An 18,475-nucleotide genomic window follows, 5' to 3' on the forward strand; every position below is an offset into this window, starting at 1 on the left:
TAGAGAAGTGAAAACTGAGGTTCAGGCCATTGGCCTAGGGTGCCTCAGTAAGTTGATGGCAGAGTCCAAAAGAAACCTTTGTGGGAAATTTTGTCTGTAGCCAGTCTGCTTTTTCCTTTTGGACTGCTCAAATTTGGACCTCATCCAATCTTCTACGAAATAACTGGTCTTAAATGTAGCAAAAAAGATCATCTTCAGATATACGAGTCCAAGCAAAATTTAGATGAAAAGGCAAAGAGAGGGGAAAGCAGGAGGGGGAAAGGGTAAGGACTAAGAATATGGTTTTAAAAAGTATAGTAAAAACGCATGGTTTAAAAAAGAATAAGCAATTTTCAAGTTTTAACATAATTTAGCATTGAAAATTAGCACAGAAGTACAAAAATTAGCATAAAAGTACTATGCTTTTTAGAGACGCAGTTCTTTTGTCTTATTTTGTTTTTTGAAACTACAATGTAGTGGTTTGAAAACTACAAACTACTATATATTTCTTCTGCATAAACATATATAAATCCTTCCTGATAACACTAGTCTAGAACAGCATAAAGGACATAGTTTCCTCATTTTTTTTTTCATCTACTACTTTTCAAACTCCTTCCCTTTAGAGATTAAAAAAAAAATAAATCAGTATTACATACATGCTCCTCATCAAGGTAAATGCCTCATTAACCTGAAAAACCACTTCCATAAGTAGACAATTCTAAAACCCAATTTCCAAGGAATAAAACTACATGACATTTCATAGATAACTATAAAATCAAAATTGCAACACAGAATTTTGAATCCCCATTTATAAATGAGGAAACTGAGACACACAGAAAGTACAAGAATGGGGATTCAAATCCATGTAAGATATGAGATTCTTGAGATATAAAACTATAAATTAGAATATCCTAATGTATAATCACAAAAAATTAGTGTTGAAAGTATGCCTTCCCAAATATTTCAATTACTATAAGGGAGGATAAAAGGAGAAAGGTATAATCCTAGAAGTATCATTTTATAAAAATATCATTCTATAATCTTTGAAAACTGAAGAAAAATGGTACCAAAAGAAAACTCAGAAAATAAAATGTAAATTTAAGGAAGTTGATAACTGTTGATTTTTCTCTTTGAAAATTTCCTTTGACATTAGAATATTTTATAAGATAAAAAAAATCATGGCAAAAGCTTTATGATTCAATTAAAATATTTATTTGACCTCTATAACAAACAGGGTATGTATTGCAAGTTTTGTTACCTCTTAACTATTCTTATAAATTGTAGAAAATCATTAAGTATTAACAATTTTGTTGTTATTAATATTCATAAATAATGATTAACACAGATTTTTAAAACCTCTGTTTATTCAGGATATAATTTTAAAAATATGTCTGTCACTCACTTGATTGGCTAGCTGTAATTGCTCCTGAAGATTCCTGACTGTTTCATCGTCTGCATATATATCATTTCCCATCTCTGTGCCAAGGGGAAGGGCCTCCAGTTGTTTTTCAACAGCATCTTTTAAATCACTATGCAACCTTTGGAATAAACAGTTAACACAGCAACAATCTAAATTCATTTTCGTAACAGTAATTAATGTTTAAGTGTTAATTAAATAAACATTTGGGTCAAAAATCATTATTTATGTAAAAAATTATTTTTAAGCAGAACTCAAAAGTTAGTTTTTAATCATCATTAAATAATGTGTGATAAGAATAAAAATATTAGCTAACAATTTCTAATGCATTAAATTGTCATAATTAATTCTAGTAGAATTCAGTTTGTCCTAGAGAGATTTTAATTTTTCAGAAAGGTGAAATTCATACATCTTATTAATTGATAAAACAAGATGTTCAGAAAAAAGTTTTAAAGGTGATAGTGGTTTCATCTGGTCAATTAAATGGAAATGGGATATTTAATCTCATAGAATTATTTGCTATTTTCTTTATTGTTTCACAAAACTCATTTGACTTCTTACTAGTCTGTTAATAAACAGAATAAACTGTTGCTAGTTATGGAATCAAGACTACTAGAGGTTTATTCTTCAGCACATTCTTACATAAGCTAGATCGTAACTCTGAAACCCATAAATTCAAATTCAAATTAACAGTAAACTAAATTACAGATATTTCATGCTTTAAAATAACTCAAAGGAAAAACACAGGAAGGTACAACTTAAAAGTGATTTATTTAAAAATGATAAAAATGAGGAAAAAAGTTTTATAACATCTTAAAAGCTTGAAAACAATTCATGTAGTTATATTAGTAGGAAATATTATTTACAATAGAGACATAAATAATAAAACTAAAAACTAAATGATATAGTGTTATGGATACATATACCTATAAAAAAAGTTTAAAAGCAAGAAAATGACAAATAAAAAATTCAAGGCAGTGTCAATCTCTTGCGAAAGGACAGAGAGATAGGATGGGGAAGGAACATAGGCTAGAGGTACCAATTTTGGTAACACAGTAGCTCGAAAGCTGGATGGCTGCTTGATAAGTTTTGTTTCATCAGTATGTTTCATAAAACACATATTATACATTATACTATTAATAATCGCTAACACTTATAAGGTGCTTAAAATGCACCCTATCTCCACCACTTTACCCTTTAAAGTCAGCTCTATGAAATAGGCTCTGTTATTATCTCCAACTTATATATGAGGAAATGACAGCACAAAGAGGTTAAGTAACTTGCCCAAGGTCACTTAGCTAGTAAGTAATGGAGCCAAGAGTTACACTGGAAATCAGGCCCCAGAGCCTACACTCACAACCAGTATACTATATAAATAAAATATTGAATAACAATAATAAAATTTATCTAAGACAATAATAAAATAAAAGGCCAATAGTTAACTGATCTACCTTTCATTTTCCTTGATGACGTTTTCCAGTTGTAGTTTCATCTCACCCATCTGTTTCTAAAAAAATAAAATATGGTTGTAGCTATACGTTTTCCAGACAATTAAACTTGGTAAGCTGTCCATTCATATGCAATCATATTCTACAACACTAGTTTACAGATAAGCAATAATTATTATGTATTCCTAACAAGCAATATTAAATATGGATATTTTAATAATACACAGAACATAAGAAAGCATTCATTTTAAACAGAATATATATAAAAGTTATTTTATATAACATATTAAGGAATATTTATAAATGTAATTCCTATAATTTACAGATGTTTATAGAAAAACAGATGAAAGATATTCCTTACGATGTCACTGTAACAAATATCAGATGATCCCTATACCTTGAATGTATATTTTAATTAATTCATCTTGTATTTCAAACATTAAAACGTTAATGGTAAAAAAGCAAGAGTAAAACATATACTGTAAAGGGAATGAAATGAAGGTATGAATAATTCTCTGTGAGGGGATAAAGGGATTATAGAATTTCAATAGGAAAGGAAGAACATTTTAAGTAGGGAGAAATATGTAACAGCAAAGAAACAAAAAAATATTAGATAAGACAGCATGGTAGTAAGCTCTCAAAAAGTGACTGGGAAAGTGGAGAGCAGGAAGGAGGGAATATAAAAGCATAGCTAAAATGTCTTTACTGGGTGCCCCAGGCTGAAGGAGAGGGGCCAGGAGGGATCTGGCAAGGGAAGAAAGGAAAGGTAATGCTCTGAGCCTTTCTCTCTCACTTCCTTCCAGAGAAGCTCAAGGCAGCTCGGCCTTGGAAATCAGTAACAGCAAATTCTACCTAGAAAGGTGAACCTTTCACAGGACCCTGCTGTGCCTGAATCACTATTAAACCAAAACAAACAAATTCACTGTCAGATAACTGAGAACTGACCATACGTGGAGTGATGGCAGAGAGAGATGAAATGGAAAAGACAGGTGGCGGGTCTTGAATGCTATGCTAAGAGGTTTGAATTTTATTGTAGCAATATCTCCATTTGTAATTTTTAAAAAGTGATTTTTAAAAGTTGCAAAAATGTCAGTGTATCTTGAAAAGTATTTATTACTTTCATATAATTAGGTAAGATTACAGACGCATCAGCAAGAATTAATGGTGGATCATTACAGTCATATTAAAGATTTTTTCGTGTAAAAAATTTCAGAATATTTAGCAGTTGGAGAGAAACAAAATCTCAGCCGTACCTCTCGTACCATAAATTTCCCCCTATTATTTACATTTTCTGGAAGAAAATCTTCCATAGAGAAGTATAGTTATACTTTTCTTGCTTTCAAGATATACTATTCTTTGACTGAGTCAGTAAGATAAATCATAAGAACTAGTTCTAATCAATAATATCTATATGAGCAACTTTTCTTAGAAGTTGTTATCAGCATTTTTTTCTCTCTAAAGTAGCAACTATTGTTATCATAGACCCTTGGGCTTTCTGCTTCTTCTCTCTTGTCATTAATTCTGTAGTCACTCTTAGATAGAGAACGCCAAATGGAAAAACGAAGTTAAACTCCTTAGTAAAACGGCTAATTAAAGAGATCATATGAATCAGATAGATTATAAAAAATTAAAAATTGAAAAGTTTAATTTTAAGATAACTAGCTATTCCATTTTATAACAATCAAAACCACATAATATGCCATTATAGCAATTCCAAGATAGCGAATGCAGCAGAAACTTTAAACTCAGTAGTCCTAAAAAATAAAAGCAAAATGCCATTTGTGCAAAAAGAGAGCTATCTGTTGCTACTGTCGATTAGAAAGATTAAAAGACATTACTGTGGTTGGCTCAAACCTACAATGACCACAAGCTAAAAAGCACACAGTAAAGACTAGGAAAACACTTAATTAGTGATAAAACAGAAACTGCAATTTAACGAAATGCTTGTTTTTGAAATCTGGGCCTACAAAATGACTTTATATGTTTATATGTTAGAGGATTAACCTTGACATGAAAGAATAAATAATTTCAAATGCAATGAAGAACTTTATATGTTCTTTTAGTAAAGCTACATATATCCAACCATTAATTAATAAATAGGAGATTGTTATGCTAGATCTAATCATTTTGTCCAACAAACCCTGACATTTATTCATTCATCAAAAATTGAGAGCGTACTAGGTGCTAGACTTCAAAGCATATGGTAGAATCTCTTGCTGTCCATGCATTAAGAGAAAGAAAGTAAAAGATATATAAAGTCTCAGTGTCTGCCATATCCACAGCCCCATTCTGAGGAAATCGGTTTCAAGCATTGTTTTTATATTGTTATACTTTCTTCAATTTGCATTAAATTAAGTCAACCCTCCAATCTTGTCATAACTGAATTGGTCCAGGGATTGATATCTGAAACAAACACAAAAATGAGAATATTCAAACTCTAAGAAAGAGGCCATCGATGTCCTTCTGGTGGGCTTAGCTTGAGATACATAGCATCTAATTAAGAAATGCATTGATTGTATGGTTATCCAATAAGCAGAAAGGTCAAAATTTGAGGGGAAAATGTAAAAAACATTTTCAAGTCAAAGAAACAGATTATAAATATTATGTATATGCTAAAAATGTAGCTCATTGAAATTTGGATTTTATCCCACACTATGATGTACTATTATTCTAGTTCTCCACGAGCCTAATCTTAGATATTCTAGGACTTACAATGACAAGCTGTCTATATAGACAGCTTCCATGGTTTCTTTACTCCCTTCGTCCTAAAATAAATCCTAAACACTAAAAGGTTTCAGAAAAAAGCTGCCACAGCTTAAGCCCATATTAGAAGTGAATCAATAGTTTCAAAAATCTTATAGATGTAATGATTGAAACTGGGGGAAAAAATCTATTCTCCAATGATGGGAGACAGGTAAAATATGGGTAAAGACAAAGGTCTAATAGGATATGAGATGGTTCTAGGTCTTCCTATAGGAAAAATAGAGATGTAAGCAAATGACAGATTAAGAGATGCTTCTGAACATCTAAGAGATGCTCCTGACAGACAGCAAGAGCAAGGAAAAGCTGGATTAAAAAACAAAACTGAAAATAATCCTTGCACTCACATATGCGCACATGCACACACATAGAGACGGAGATCTAAACATTTCTTCTTCATCAACTTTTTTTGGAAAAAAGGAAGTCTATTTTACTTTTTCTCTTTTTTTTTTTTTATAATAAAATACTACGAAAAGCTTGGTAACTATGATTTCGTACCTGATAATATTTCAGCTGACCATTTAGATCTTCCAGATGCTTATCATACTCAGTAATAAGAGGTGCTAAAAAACTAAAGAAAAAATTAAAAATTAAAAATATGGCACGTTCTATTTAATCTATCTTAATAAATACATAACATGTGAAATAAACTGTACATTTTTATTCTTTATAATTTTACCCACAGCAATTAATACTTTGCCTTTTTCCTAAACCAGGGGTTCTCCACCTTAGCTCAATTAATATTGTGTGCTAAACAATTTTTTTGTTGTGGAGGGCTGAGCTGTACACTGTAGGGTATTTAGCAGCATCTCTGGCTTCCCCCCATTAGATGCCAGTAGCACCTTCCACAGCTGTGACAAGCAGAAATGCTTCCAGACACTGTCAAATACCTGGGGAAGGGAAGGGGGCTAACATGCCCCAGTCAGAACCTTTCTTATAGACTACAATACTGGCTTTTTTCCCTTTTCAATTCAATGACATGTCATTTAAACCTAATGACTATACAGCAGACCATCAAATAAACATTCCTAATATTAAAGGGATTATTGTAATAATAATTAAATACAACAATATTTTTCTGGTTACCTTTGGTCAATTACTGAGTCGCCTAATATGTCATCTCCATCTTCTTTGAAGACAGCTTTCTATAACAGAGAATATTGCCTCTTAAAATGATTTCTCACATCAATTTAGCAAAAGCAGACAGTAGTTAAAAATTAAATACAATTAAAAATGTTATAATCTTTGAAAATCTATTAATGCAATTAAAAAGGAGAGAAAGAAAAAAATAATCATCCCAATTGATGTTGAAAACGTACTTGGTAAATTTTAACACCCATACATGATAAAAATTCTTGGCAAATTAGAAATAGAAATAGGAAGAACTTTCTCAATTTGATAAATATCTACCAGAAACCTACATCAATTACTATTCTTCACAGTGAAACATCAGAAACACTTCATTAAATTCAGTAATAGTACAGGGCTGCTCATTATCATGGCTGAAATTCAACACTACTTGAGGTCCTAGTAAATGCAATCTGCTGTGGGAACAGGGGGTCGGAGATTTAAAGCTTGAAATAAAAAGATACAATACTATTATTATTATTTACAGACAATTTGACCATTTACCTAGAAAACTCTCTATATAATCTACCAATTATTCTGACTAATAAGACTATACTAAATCACCAGAAAGATCAATATAAAAAAGTAGCTTTCCAAAATGCCAGCAATAATTCAAAAATATAATAGAAAAACAATGCCCTTTTCCATTACTATAAGAAAAGGTAGTACTTGAGAATAAAACAAAAAATTTGCAATAACTCTATTGAAAAAAATTACTGAATGATATAAAAGAAGAGCTAAATAAATGGAGAACCATAACATATTGATGGATGTGTGGAATCGTCAATATTGTAGGTATATCAATTCTCTAAAATTCATTGAAACTGCAATGTAATTTTAAAAAATCCAACAAAATAATCTACAAAATTTGATCTTGAACAGATCTTTAAGTTCCTACAAATGAGTAAGTGTGAAAAAATAGTCAAGATAATCTGGCAAAAAAGGAGGGGAAGAGGGAAGGACTTGCCCTACTACATATCAAAACACTAAATGCTAGAGTAATTAAAACAGTATGGTACAGACACACAAACTGAACATTACAAAAAATCAAGAAATAGATTCAAGCATTTGTAAGTATGTGATATATGAAAGAAGTAGAATTGTAATTGAAAGGACAAAATAATGCTTTTCAACTAAAAATGTTATCAAAATAAGATTAGATTCCAACATATATTTAATGGGAAAATAAGTTTCAGAGAGACTAAAGATCCAAATGTTTTAAAAAATATTTGATAGTTACTGAAAGAAACTGACACTTTGGGATAGAGAAAGCTTTCTTAAGTTCCAAAAATGAAGAGGCTTTGGTCTGGTTTTTTTTTTTTTCCCCTACCAATATCCCAAACAGTGCCTGGCATACTTTCACTCAAAATACATTTTCTAGCTGGGAGACACCAGAAATAACACTTACAAGGACTAACATATTTTACAACATCTAAATTTAAAACTTCTATACAGCCAAAGGTACCATAGGCTAAAAGGCCAACAACATTTGTAGCATGACCAAAAATTTAATATCTAGCATAAAGCATAGAGAATATTCAAACACAAGATATACACGGAAGTTCGATGAAGCTTTCGCTGTAAAAAAATAAAAAGAAAAAAAGAAAAAGGTTTATCCATAGAGTAAATAAAAAATAATACAACAAGATCCAGTAAGTAGTTCAAGGAATTAACAATATTTATAAAAGCATCGACATGGACATATCACAAAAACAAAGAGGTTAGTTAGTTCTATGCGTGGAGGGAAAGGAATAGAACAGAGGGGAAGAGTGAGGGGTTCAAAGAGATTTTTAAGTGCATCTGTAATATTCCGGTTTTTTAAAAGGAAAGGTATTTATGATCACATATACAGTAAAAAAAGAGAACACAAGATACAACTCCAAGAATCCTCTGAATTCTAAAGTTTTACTTAATTTTCAAAACCGTAAGTCTGAAAACACTTATTTACTATATGCCAGTCCCCTGAGGCACAGTAGGTAATACAAAGGTGAACAACTGATGCTCCTTACCCATAAGAGATGCAGAGTTGTAAGAGTAAGAAGCAAATAAACAAGAAACAATAAGAATAAAGACATGCTAGGTAAGAGGCACAGAATGGTGAGATGAGAGGAAAGTTAACTCTTTTATTCAAGTACTACATACATACATAATTATAGAAAAGTGCACAAACCATAAGTGCACAGACTATACTACTAAATTTTCACAAAATGAATATACCAGTGCAATCACAAGTTGGATCAAGAAACAATATATGCTGTCTTTACATTTGCACAGGAGGTACTAAGTTAACAGAAATATGTGCATATTGGTACCACTGACTTAATTTTGCATTTCATTTCTATGGAAACATCAAATCAAAGCAAACACATCGTTCTGACATGCAGAACTTTCAGTTAATTTAGTGTCATGCGAAGTGAGAACTGCCTATATGACCAGCAACGCCAGAACCCCCAACTGCCCTCTTCCAGTCACTGTGCCCCAATTCTCCAAGTGCAACTAATATTCTGACTTCTAACACTGGGGATTAGTTGGCCTGTTTTTTAAAGTTTATAAAAATGTAATAATTCAGTATGTTTTCCATTATGTCTGAATTCTTTTGTTCAAATTAGGTTTATAAGATTAATTCTTGTTGCGAGTGATTTTGGTTTGTTCATTCTAATTGCCAAACACTATTTCATTTTATGAACATTTCACAATATAAGTATGTCTTCTACTACTGTTAAATGAACTTTCTTTTGGCATACGCATTTCTGATGGGTACACCTAGAAAGGAACTGATGATTCATAGGGTCTGTATCAGTCAGTTCTAATAATGGTTGTACCAATTTACTCTCCCACAAGCAGTACAAGAGAGTTGTCCCACATCCTTGCCAACGCTTGGATTTATGCCTTTCACTCTAGTCGTTGGGTGTGTAGTAGTATCTCATTGTAGTTTTAATTTGCACTTATCTGGAAACAATGAAGGTGAATGCTTTTCACAATTTTTTTTTTTTTTTTTTTTTTAGGCGAGGCAACCCTTGGTTGACCTCACAGATTGCAAAGACCTTGTCAGCTTACAATCCCTTATTTTTTTATTTTTTACACCTGTAGCACCTGGTCTTCCTAGGTGGTCTCCCATCCAAGTACTAACCAGGCCCGACCCTGCTTAGCTTCCAAGATCAGGCTTTTCACAAATTTATTGACTACTGTGAAGCACCTGTTTAAGTCTTTTGCCTGTTTTCTTGAGTATTTTTTGATATTGATTTAAAGCTATTCTTTACATAGTCTAACATGAATTTTTACCAGATTGCAAATATATTCTCCCATTCATAGCTTGCTTTAACTTTCTTAATGGTGTCTTTTAACAAATATAAATTCTTTTATTTTGATTTAGTCCAGTTTGTCAGTCATTTACTTTATATGATTACTGGTTTTTTGTGTCCTGTTGAAGACAACATGCCTACTACAGACTTGTTCCCCTAAGCTTCCTTCTAAAAGTTTTATTATTTTACCTTACCTATTTAGATACACAATCAATCCAGAAGTGATATTTGAGAATATTATGGATAGGGATCAAGATTAATCTTTTTTCTAAATGGAAATCTGACATGTGTAAAGCTATTTCTTTACTCTGTTCAATTGGTTTACTTCTCTATCCTTAGTCAAAGCATATGTCTTGATTATTAGAGCTTTACAGTAAATCTTGACATCTGCTAGTATCTGTTCTCCAGCTTTGTTATTCTTAGGATTGCCTTAGCTTGTCTTGGACTCATGCATATAAATTTTGGAAACAGCTTGTCAAGTTTCAAGAAAAAAAGTCCTACTGGCATTTTGATTGGGATTTTGTTGAATCCAATTAATAAGCCTTACAATCTATGAATATAGTATATTTATTTTCTTCTTCCTTAATTTTTATCAATATTTTATAATTTTGAAGTCTTATACTCTTAGTATTAGAATTATTTCTAAATATTTAATGTTTTTTCATGCTATTCTAAGTAGTACCGCTATTTAAATCTCATTGTCAATTGGATTGTTGCTATTTATACAAATAAAATTAAATCTGCTATTTGGCCTTGTATCCAAAGACACTGCTAAATTCATTTATCGTCCGACAATTTAAAGATTTTTGGATTTTCTGTATACACACTTATTTTTTACAAATAACAACAGTGTTATTTATCCTTTCCAGTTTTTATGTATTTATTCATATTGCTCATGCTTCAATACGATGCTGAATAAAAGTGATTTTAGCATGCCCCACTCATTCTCAGTGGGGAAACTTTCAACCTTTCACCATCAAGTACAGTTCACGTCTAGTTTTTTTATAGCTAACCTATCAAATTGAGGAAGTTACTTTTATTCCTAGTTTGCTGAAATTTTTTATCATAACAGGGAGTTGAATTTTATCGATGATTTTCTGGATCTCTTGAGATAGGTGTATAACGTTCTTTTTTTCCTGCTTTTATGGTGATTTACATTGACTTATTTTCAAATGTTAAACCATCTTTGTATCACTGGAATAAATCCCCACTTGGTGATGCGGCATTATCTTTTTAGTATATTTGGTTTGCTAATTATAGTGTGGGCTTTTTGAATGTAAGTTCATGGGTAAGATTGTCATAATTATCCTAAATCTATTGCAAATTTTGGTATCAAAGTTATGCTGGCCTCATAAAAGTAGTCAAGAAAGGATTCCCTTTTTTCTATCTCTGAAGAGAGATGTAAGATTGGTTTCATTTCTTCTTTTATATGTTTGAAAAAGTTCACTAGGAAGTCCTCTAGACCTAAAGTTTTCTTGGTAGGAAGGTTGTTAATATTGAATTCATTTTTTTTAATAGATGAAAGACTTGCTTCTTGTATCAGTCTTACTAAGTTTTGCTTTTCAAGGCACTTTGTCTAATTCATCTAAATTGTTAAAGTGATTAGTATAAAGTTATTCAATATCCTTTTATAATTATTTTGCAAGGTATGCAGAATCTGAATGATGGAAAATTTTTCATCTGATCCTCATAATTTGAGTTTTCTCTCTTTGTTTTATCTTGGTCTACCTTGGTGGAGGTATATGTATTTTACTGATCTTTTAAAACAAACAATTTTTAAAACTTTTTTCCCCCTCTAATCTTATGTTTATTTTCTTATTTCATTGTTTCCTACCTCTTTCTTTCTTATTTCTTTCTTTGGTTTTAATTTGCTCTGCTTTTTCAATCTGTTCCGTTTTCAAAAGCATATAATTAAGTCTACAAAATTCCCTTTGAGCACTGCTTTAGCTATAGCCTACAAGTTTCAAAATTTTTAATTAAATTTTTTATGTCGAAATAATTGCTGATTGTTGATTCGCATGTCATTATAAGAAATAACAGAAAGCTGTCATATAGCTTCTGCCCAGTCTTCCCCAGGATAACATCTTGCAAAACTACAGTAAAAAACAGTACAATATCACAGCCATGATACTGAGTCAAAACACAGAAGAGTTCCCAAACCCAGAGATTCCCCCTGCTGCCCTTTGATGGCCACACGACCTACTCCCACCCCTCCCATCTCCAAGGTTAGTACGTGTTCTCCATTTACATAATGTTGCCATGTCAAGAATTTTATTATAAATTGAGTCGATACAATATGTAGCCTTTTGCAACTGGCTTTACTTCCCACTCAGCACAATTTCTAGGATATCAGTTGAATGCCTTAATAACTGATTTCTTTGTGTGGCTGAGTTACATTGCATGGTAAGTACGCAACAACAGTTTGTTTAAGCAGTCACCCACTGAAGGACATCTGGGTTGTTTCCAATTTGGGACTAGTACGAACAAAGCTGCTATAAATATTTGTGTACACATTTTTGTTTGAACATAAACTCATTTATATTTTCATAACTTAAATGAACATAAGTTCATTTAAGTTGTCATTTCTCTATGATAAATGCTCAGGAATACAAATCTCGGGTTGTATATTTACTTTTTAAAGAAACTGCCAAATGGTTTTCCACAGTATCATTTTGCATTCCACAGCAATGTATGAGTGATCCAGCTTTTCTGCACACTTGCCAGTATTTGAGTTTTCACTGTTTTATTTTAACCATCCTGGAAGGTACGTAACATCTCATTATGGTTTTAATTTTTAACTAACCTAGTGATTGTGATAGACTGAATAATGGACACTTAAAGATGTTTACGCCCTACTCTCTGAAGCTGTAAAGACGGTATGACATATAGCAATGGCCGAAGCTGAAGTGATGAGAGCTGAAGCAGTGCTCCTCGGTCCCATGCGCCCTTTGATAACGGCTTCCTCCTCCTTCCATGTCTTCCTTTACCACAAAACAGACAGAAAAAAAATCCCTCTAGAACATGTTTCAGAAACCAGAATAACGTTTCTGGGGTGAAGAACCCTCAGAGGGTGCATGCATGAAACCAAGGATATGGACCTGACTGCTGGGAAGCACACTGGCCTTCCTCTCATGCTATCATAGCACTCGCCCTCTCCCCACTGCAAGCCACGCAGCGAAAGGCAAGGAAGGCCACGGCGAGTGGGGCACTGGGACAGCAGCCTGTGCTGAAGAGATGGACTGCGGAGGAACCTTGGGCAGTGACATTATGCTACACCAAAAATAACATAGGAATCAAGAAATGACTGTACAATTATAACAATAGTACATGTTAGAGAAGAACATAAACCTCCAGAGAATTAAAGGAGCTATAATTTCACCAAAGCACATTACTAGGTCAGGGAAGACCTGTCCCCACTTGGTATGTTATCCTTAGGCTTTAACAAAACAAAACCACACGCACGATGCAGGTACATTTAAAAGCCGACTAGTCATTGTTTTATCTGGTAAAACCATCTTTCATAATCAAATCTGTCATAGCTTTCAGTAGATATGATGCAACACCATGCCCAGAAGTCTTTTCGGCTTTGAAACTAATCTTTTGTTTGAATCCTCCCTTTGGGCATAGTCTATTAAGCAGAGGTGAAAGAAGCTAAGAATGTGAGCAAAGTTCAGAGGCTATTGGCTTAAGAAAGACTATCCGCCTAAATAATCAAATAACATAAGAAAAATAATATGATTAACATAATGAATAGTGGACGGATAGTTTCAAGACCATTTAGAAATAAAAACACAGCAGTAGGCTAAATGTTGGGTATACGTTAAAAGAAAATATCAGTAAGGATGAGTATATTCACGTCGATCAAATAAATTATTTCTTTTATAATACTTTAAAAGAAACTTTCTAATACCTTAAAAACATTTTCAGTTGCAATTACAAGATTTATTTATGTAGAAAGCAAAATACTTCCTTATTGATTCAGTAAGCAGCTATCACTAATCTTGGGGCTATAAATATTCTTTTAATTTTCTAAAACTCAGAGTCCACCAATAAGTACACCTTATTTAAAAAAATAAAAAATAAAACACAACATTTAAATATAAACATATACCCAAGGAAAGAAATATTAAAAACAATATCTCTATTATTTACTATTTTGAGTTAGTTTATGTTTGTCATAATTTATGAGAACTCAGAGAGTTAAAGTTTATAACTGGAAGTATCTTGAGAAACAATTTTAGAATGTTTTGAAACTACAATGAATTCTCCTTTTAGAACCCAACTTGGACATTTTAACATCACACATAATATGCAAGTTCCAACTCTGAAAAAAAAAAGGTAATTTCTATGGTCAAAGATTTACATTCATTAAGCAAAACAAGCTTTCTTCTTTACAATAATCAAAATTTTAAGCAAAATTTCAAAGTACTGTAGGCAACATCTCATGACAACAACTCAAAGAATAATTTATTTTGCATTCATATTTACAACGAAAATAAACCTGTTAGGCTTTAATTAATTTACATACCTGAACTGATGAATATTTGGAAAAATTTTCCATTTGATACTGCCTAAGAATTTCATTTAGTCTTTGATCTGAAACAAAAGGAAAAACCAATTTGTAGTTCACTGAAAATGTTCAATGTTTAAAAACTAGAAATAAAGTAGGCAGTATTTGATATAACCAATGCAAAACTGCTAGTTTCCACTACTTCTCAAAATAAAACGAATCATCAATTTTAACTCACCACTTTAGAACTTAAGAATGGGGCCCCTCCCAAATACCTAAACAAACTACTGCCAGTGGGGAAAAAGCACCTGCAAAGAACTAATTTTTCTGATCTCATAAATTTGAATTTTCTGTCTCTCTTAGCTTGCTTCAGATTAGCAGAAGTCAAAAAACATTCTTTACATTTATTTTTAAATTCCTGCCACTAGAAGTGAAAAGTTGGACAGATAGGCTGTAGCCATATTTTTTAGAATTGTTAAAATCTGCTGAAATTCTTTTCCAGGACAAACCTTCACTTTGAGGAGAAACTGTAGAACATAGAATCCAAACGAAGCAGTAGTGGGCAAGAGACAATGGAAAAGAAGGTCCAGAATCAAGCCAAGAGCTCTCAGTAAGTACAAGGTAATACTTTTAAAGCAAGAATCATACAATAGAACACAGCATCCGATAAACATACAATACTCATTCTTTCAAGATCACATGTAACATTTAAAACTGCAATAGAGCAAGTGTCGAAAACTTACAAAAGACTGAAGCCAAAGAAAGCATGTTATCTGGCAATAGCACAATTAAACTAGAATCATGACCCAAAAAGTAAAGGAAAAATCTCCATAAATTTTAAAGTTAAAAAATTACTTTTCAGTAGCCCATAGGTCTCAGGAGGAATTACAAAAAAATAAATAAATAAATAAATAAAAGTATTGTGAACTGAATGATAGTGAAAATGTGATACCTCGAAACCTTAAAGAGAAATTTATAGCTTTAATTGCAAATACTAGAGGTCAATGAACTACACATCCACCCCAAAATGTTAGAAAAAGAACAGCATATTAAACCCAGAGAGAGCCAGGTGAAAGAAATAATACAGATTAGCCACCACGCCACAGAAATAAAAAAATAAGCACACACAAAAGAGAGGAGCAACAAATACAATCATCTCAAAAGCTACAGAAAAAGCATCTGATGAAATTCGAGATATATTCATGATAAAGCTCTAGGAATGTAGGAACAGAAGGGCACTTCCTTCATATGATAATGGATTCCTACATAAACCCACAATAAACATCATACTTAAGAGTTGAAAACTTTCCCGTGAACTTGGGAATAGCAGAAGGATAAATTCTTTTGATATTTATTCATACTCTATTGGAGGTCCAAGTTAACACTACAAGGCAAGTAAAATAAAAGGTATAGACTTAAAAGGAAGAAAAAGCTGTCATTTATAGTTCCAAGAGTGTATATGGTAAATCCAAAGAGAACACACAAATTCTTAGATCAATAATTAAGTGTTGCAAGGTTGTTGGATACAAGTCAATATACAAAAATAATTATATTTCTATATACTGGCAACATAAAGTTAGAAAAAACAAAAGATCATTTACAGTATGATAAAAGTATCAATGTCTAGAAAGCAAGCAAAAGATATGTAAGAATCTTGCATAGAAAACTATGAAACATTCAGAGGAAGTATTAAAGACCTAAATAAGTGGAGAGACACTTATGGTTTACAGGATTCAGTATTGTCAAGATGTCAATTCTACTCAAATTGATCTGTAGGTTCAATGCAATCCCAGTTAATACAAAGAGGATTTTGCAGAAATTTAAAAGTTGAGTTTTAAATATAAGTTGAAATGCAACGAGAATAGTTAGGACATTTTTGTGAAATAAGAACGGGGAGAAGACCTGTTCTAGCAGATATCAAGATTTATTATAAAGCTGCAGTAATTTACGTAGTGTGATAGTCATACAAGAATAAACAAAATTGACCAATGGAAGAGAATTTAGAACCCAGAAATACACTCGTTTATATATGAGCACTTAAATTATGATCAAAGGGACATGCCAGAGCAGAGAGGAAGGATAATCTTTTTGTAAGTGGTTCTAGGTCAACTAAATATTTTCATGGAAAAGAATAAAATTCATCCATAAAGATCAATTCTAGGTGAAATAAAGATCTAATTGTGAATGCCAAAACAATAAACTCTAGAACAGAATAAAGAGAATGAATATATTTATCACCCTAGGGTAGGGAAAGATTTTAAAATCTGAACACAAAAAGCACTGTCCATAAAATAAAACACTGATGAACTGGACCACACTAAAATGAAGTACTTCTGTTCATCAAAAATAAGACTGTTAAGAGAGTAAAAATGCAAGCCATAAACATGGAGAAGATATTTCCAACACATAAAACTGACAAAAGGCTTATATTGAGAATATACAAAAAAAAAACTTCTATCAACTAAAAGGCAGATAATCATATAAAAAGTGATATGCCTGGAATGGGTATGTCACAAAAAGGTTACCGAAGTGGCCAATAAACATAAGCTGCTCAACCTCATTAGGCATTAGGAAAATACAAATTAAAATTACAATAAATAAAGAGTTAAAATTAGAAAACAAATGTTGGTGGAAATGTAGAATAAAGAAAACTCCCATACACTGCTGATGGGAGTGTAAATTAGCACGACTTTAAAATTAAACACACATATAATTCCTAGGAATATAATAAACAAAAATATGCGCACTTGAACACCAAGCACCATGACCAATGGAAAAAAAAAAGGTGATAGCATTATCACCTTTGGTCCTAAACTGGAAACTACAAATATCCATCAAAAGAAGAATGCATAAATAAGATAAATTTAAAAACTGGAAGAATGCATAAATTTAAAAACTGGAACACTCTACAGAAATTAAATGAACAAACTACATCTACATGCAAGAATACGGATAAATCTCAAAACCACAATGTTGAATGAAAGAAGCCAAATACACAAGGATACAGATATAACTCCATTTATACAAAGTTCAAACACAGGCAAAACTAAACTATAAGTGGAAAATTAGATATTGGTTATCTTCAATTATCTTTGAGGAAGGGAGAAAGATTATGATTCAAGGGGACTTCTGGGGTCCTAGCAACCGTGACCTTTATATTTGTTTTCATTACTTTTCCGTATATGTTATGCACCAGCAAATATGCATAAACGTGCAATACATACTAACTACAGACACACATATAAACAAAAAATGTGCATATAATGTGCACACTCATGGTGTATACATTATATGTTGGGAATTCAGATAACAGCTTATTTCTTAAAAGTATAATTTAGTGGAGTATTAACAATGCAAATGATTTTAAACTTTTTATTGAGTGTAAAAGAAATTATCCACATTTTTTTTTTTTTTTATTATTGTTATCCTCAGGACTTTTAAGATAGCACTAAAATTTTACCACCACTGCAGGACCTGGTTTTTGCGTATTACTCTTCTTCCCTGTCAGTCTTAAAAGGAGGTTGGAGTTTTGGCCACGGATGTAATAATTCCAATACAAACTACTTCTTTTTTCCCTGATAGGGTTTTCAAAAAAAAAATCAGATTTCTCAGTGATTAAAATAGGTTAAGAAGTCAACCGTGGATTAATAATGAGAGGGACACATTCGGTCTTCATAGATTGATTTTAATATTACCATAAATTGCATCTACGATTTCCTTTATTCATTCAACAAGTACTTATTTCACTGTTGTTTAATTTGCATTTTCTGGATTACTGATGAGATTGACATCTTTTCATATTTTTATCAGTTTTTCAGGTTTTGTTTTGTTTGTAAATGGCCTAGTCATATTCTTTAACCATTTTTCTATTAGCGTGAATATATTTTTGTTTGTGAAAGATCTTTCTAAATTCTGGATGCTAATCAACTCT

The 18,475-nt window shown here is 31.9% G+C and overlaps 1 protein-coding gene across 4 annotated transcripts in view; it reads right to left on the reverse strand.

Moving 5' to 3' along the window:
* Nucleotides 1–18,475, reverse strand: part of SCLT1 (sodium channel and clathrin linker 1) — a 102,422-nt gene that overhangs the window by 77,824 nt on the left and 6,123 nt on the right. For 3 of the 4 annotated variants that reach the window (XM_039879644.1, XM_039879645.1, XM_039879642.1), the window contains exons 2-7: nt 14,563–14,630; nt 12,922–13,015; nt 6,691–6,749; nt 6,103–6,175; nt 2,848–2,903; nt 1,382–1,517 (exon numbers count right to left, since the gene is read on the reverse strand). In XM_039879644.1, coding sequence (XP_039735578.1) covers nt 1,382–1,517; nt 2,848–2,903; nt 6,103–6,175; nt 6,691–6,749; nt 12,922–13,015; nt 14,563–14,618 — 474 coding nt within the window. In that variant the 5' untranslated portion in view covers nt 14,619–14,630. The remainder of the gene's footprint in view (nt 1–1,381; nt 1,518–2,847; nt 2,904–6,102; nt 6,176–6,690; nt 6,750–12,921; nt 13,016–14,562; nt 14,631–18,475) is intronic. The other variant, XM_039879643.1, reaches the window with a different exon arrangement.

This window comes from Pteropus medius, unplaced genomic scaffold (assembly GCF_902729225.1).
Source record: "Pteropus medius unplaced genomic scaffold, Ma_sr-lr_union100, whole genome shotgun sequence".
NCBI lineage: Eukaryota > Metazoa > Chordata > Mammalia > Chiroptera > Pteropodidae > Pteropus > Pteropus medius.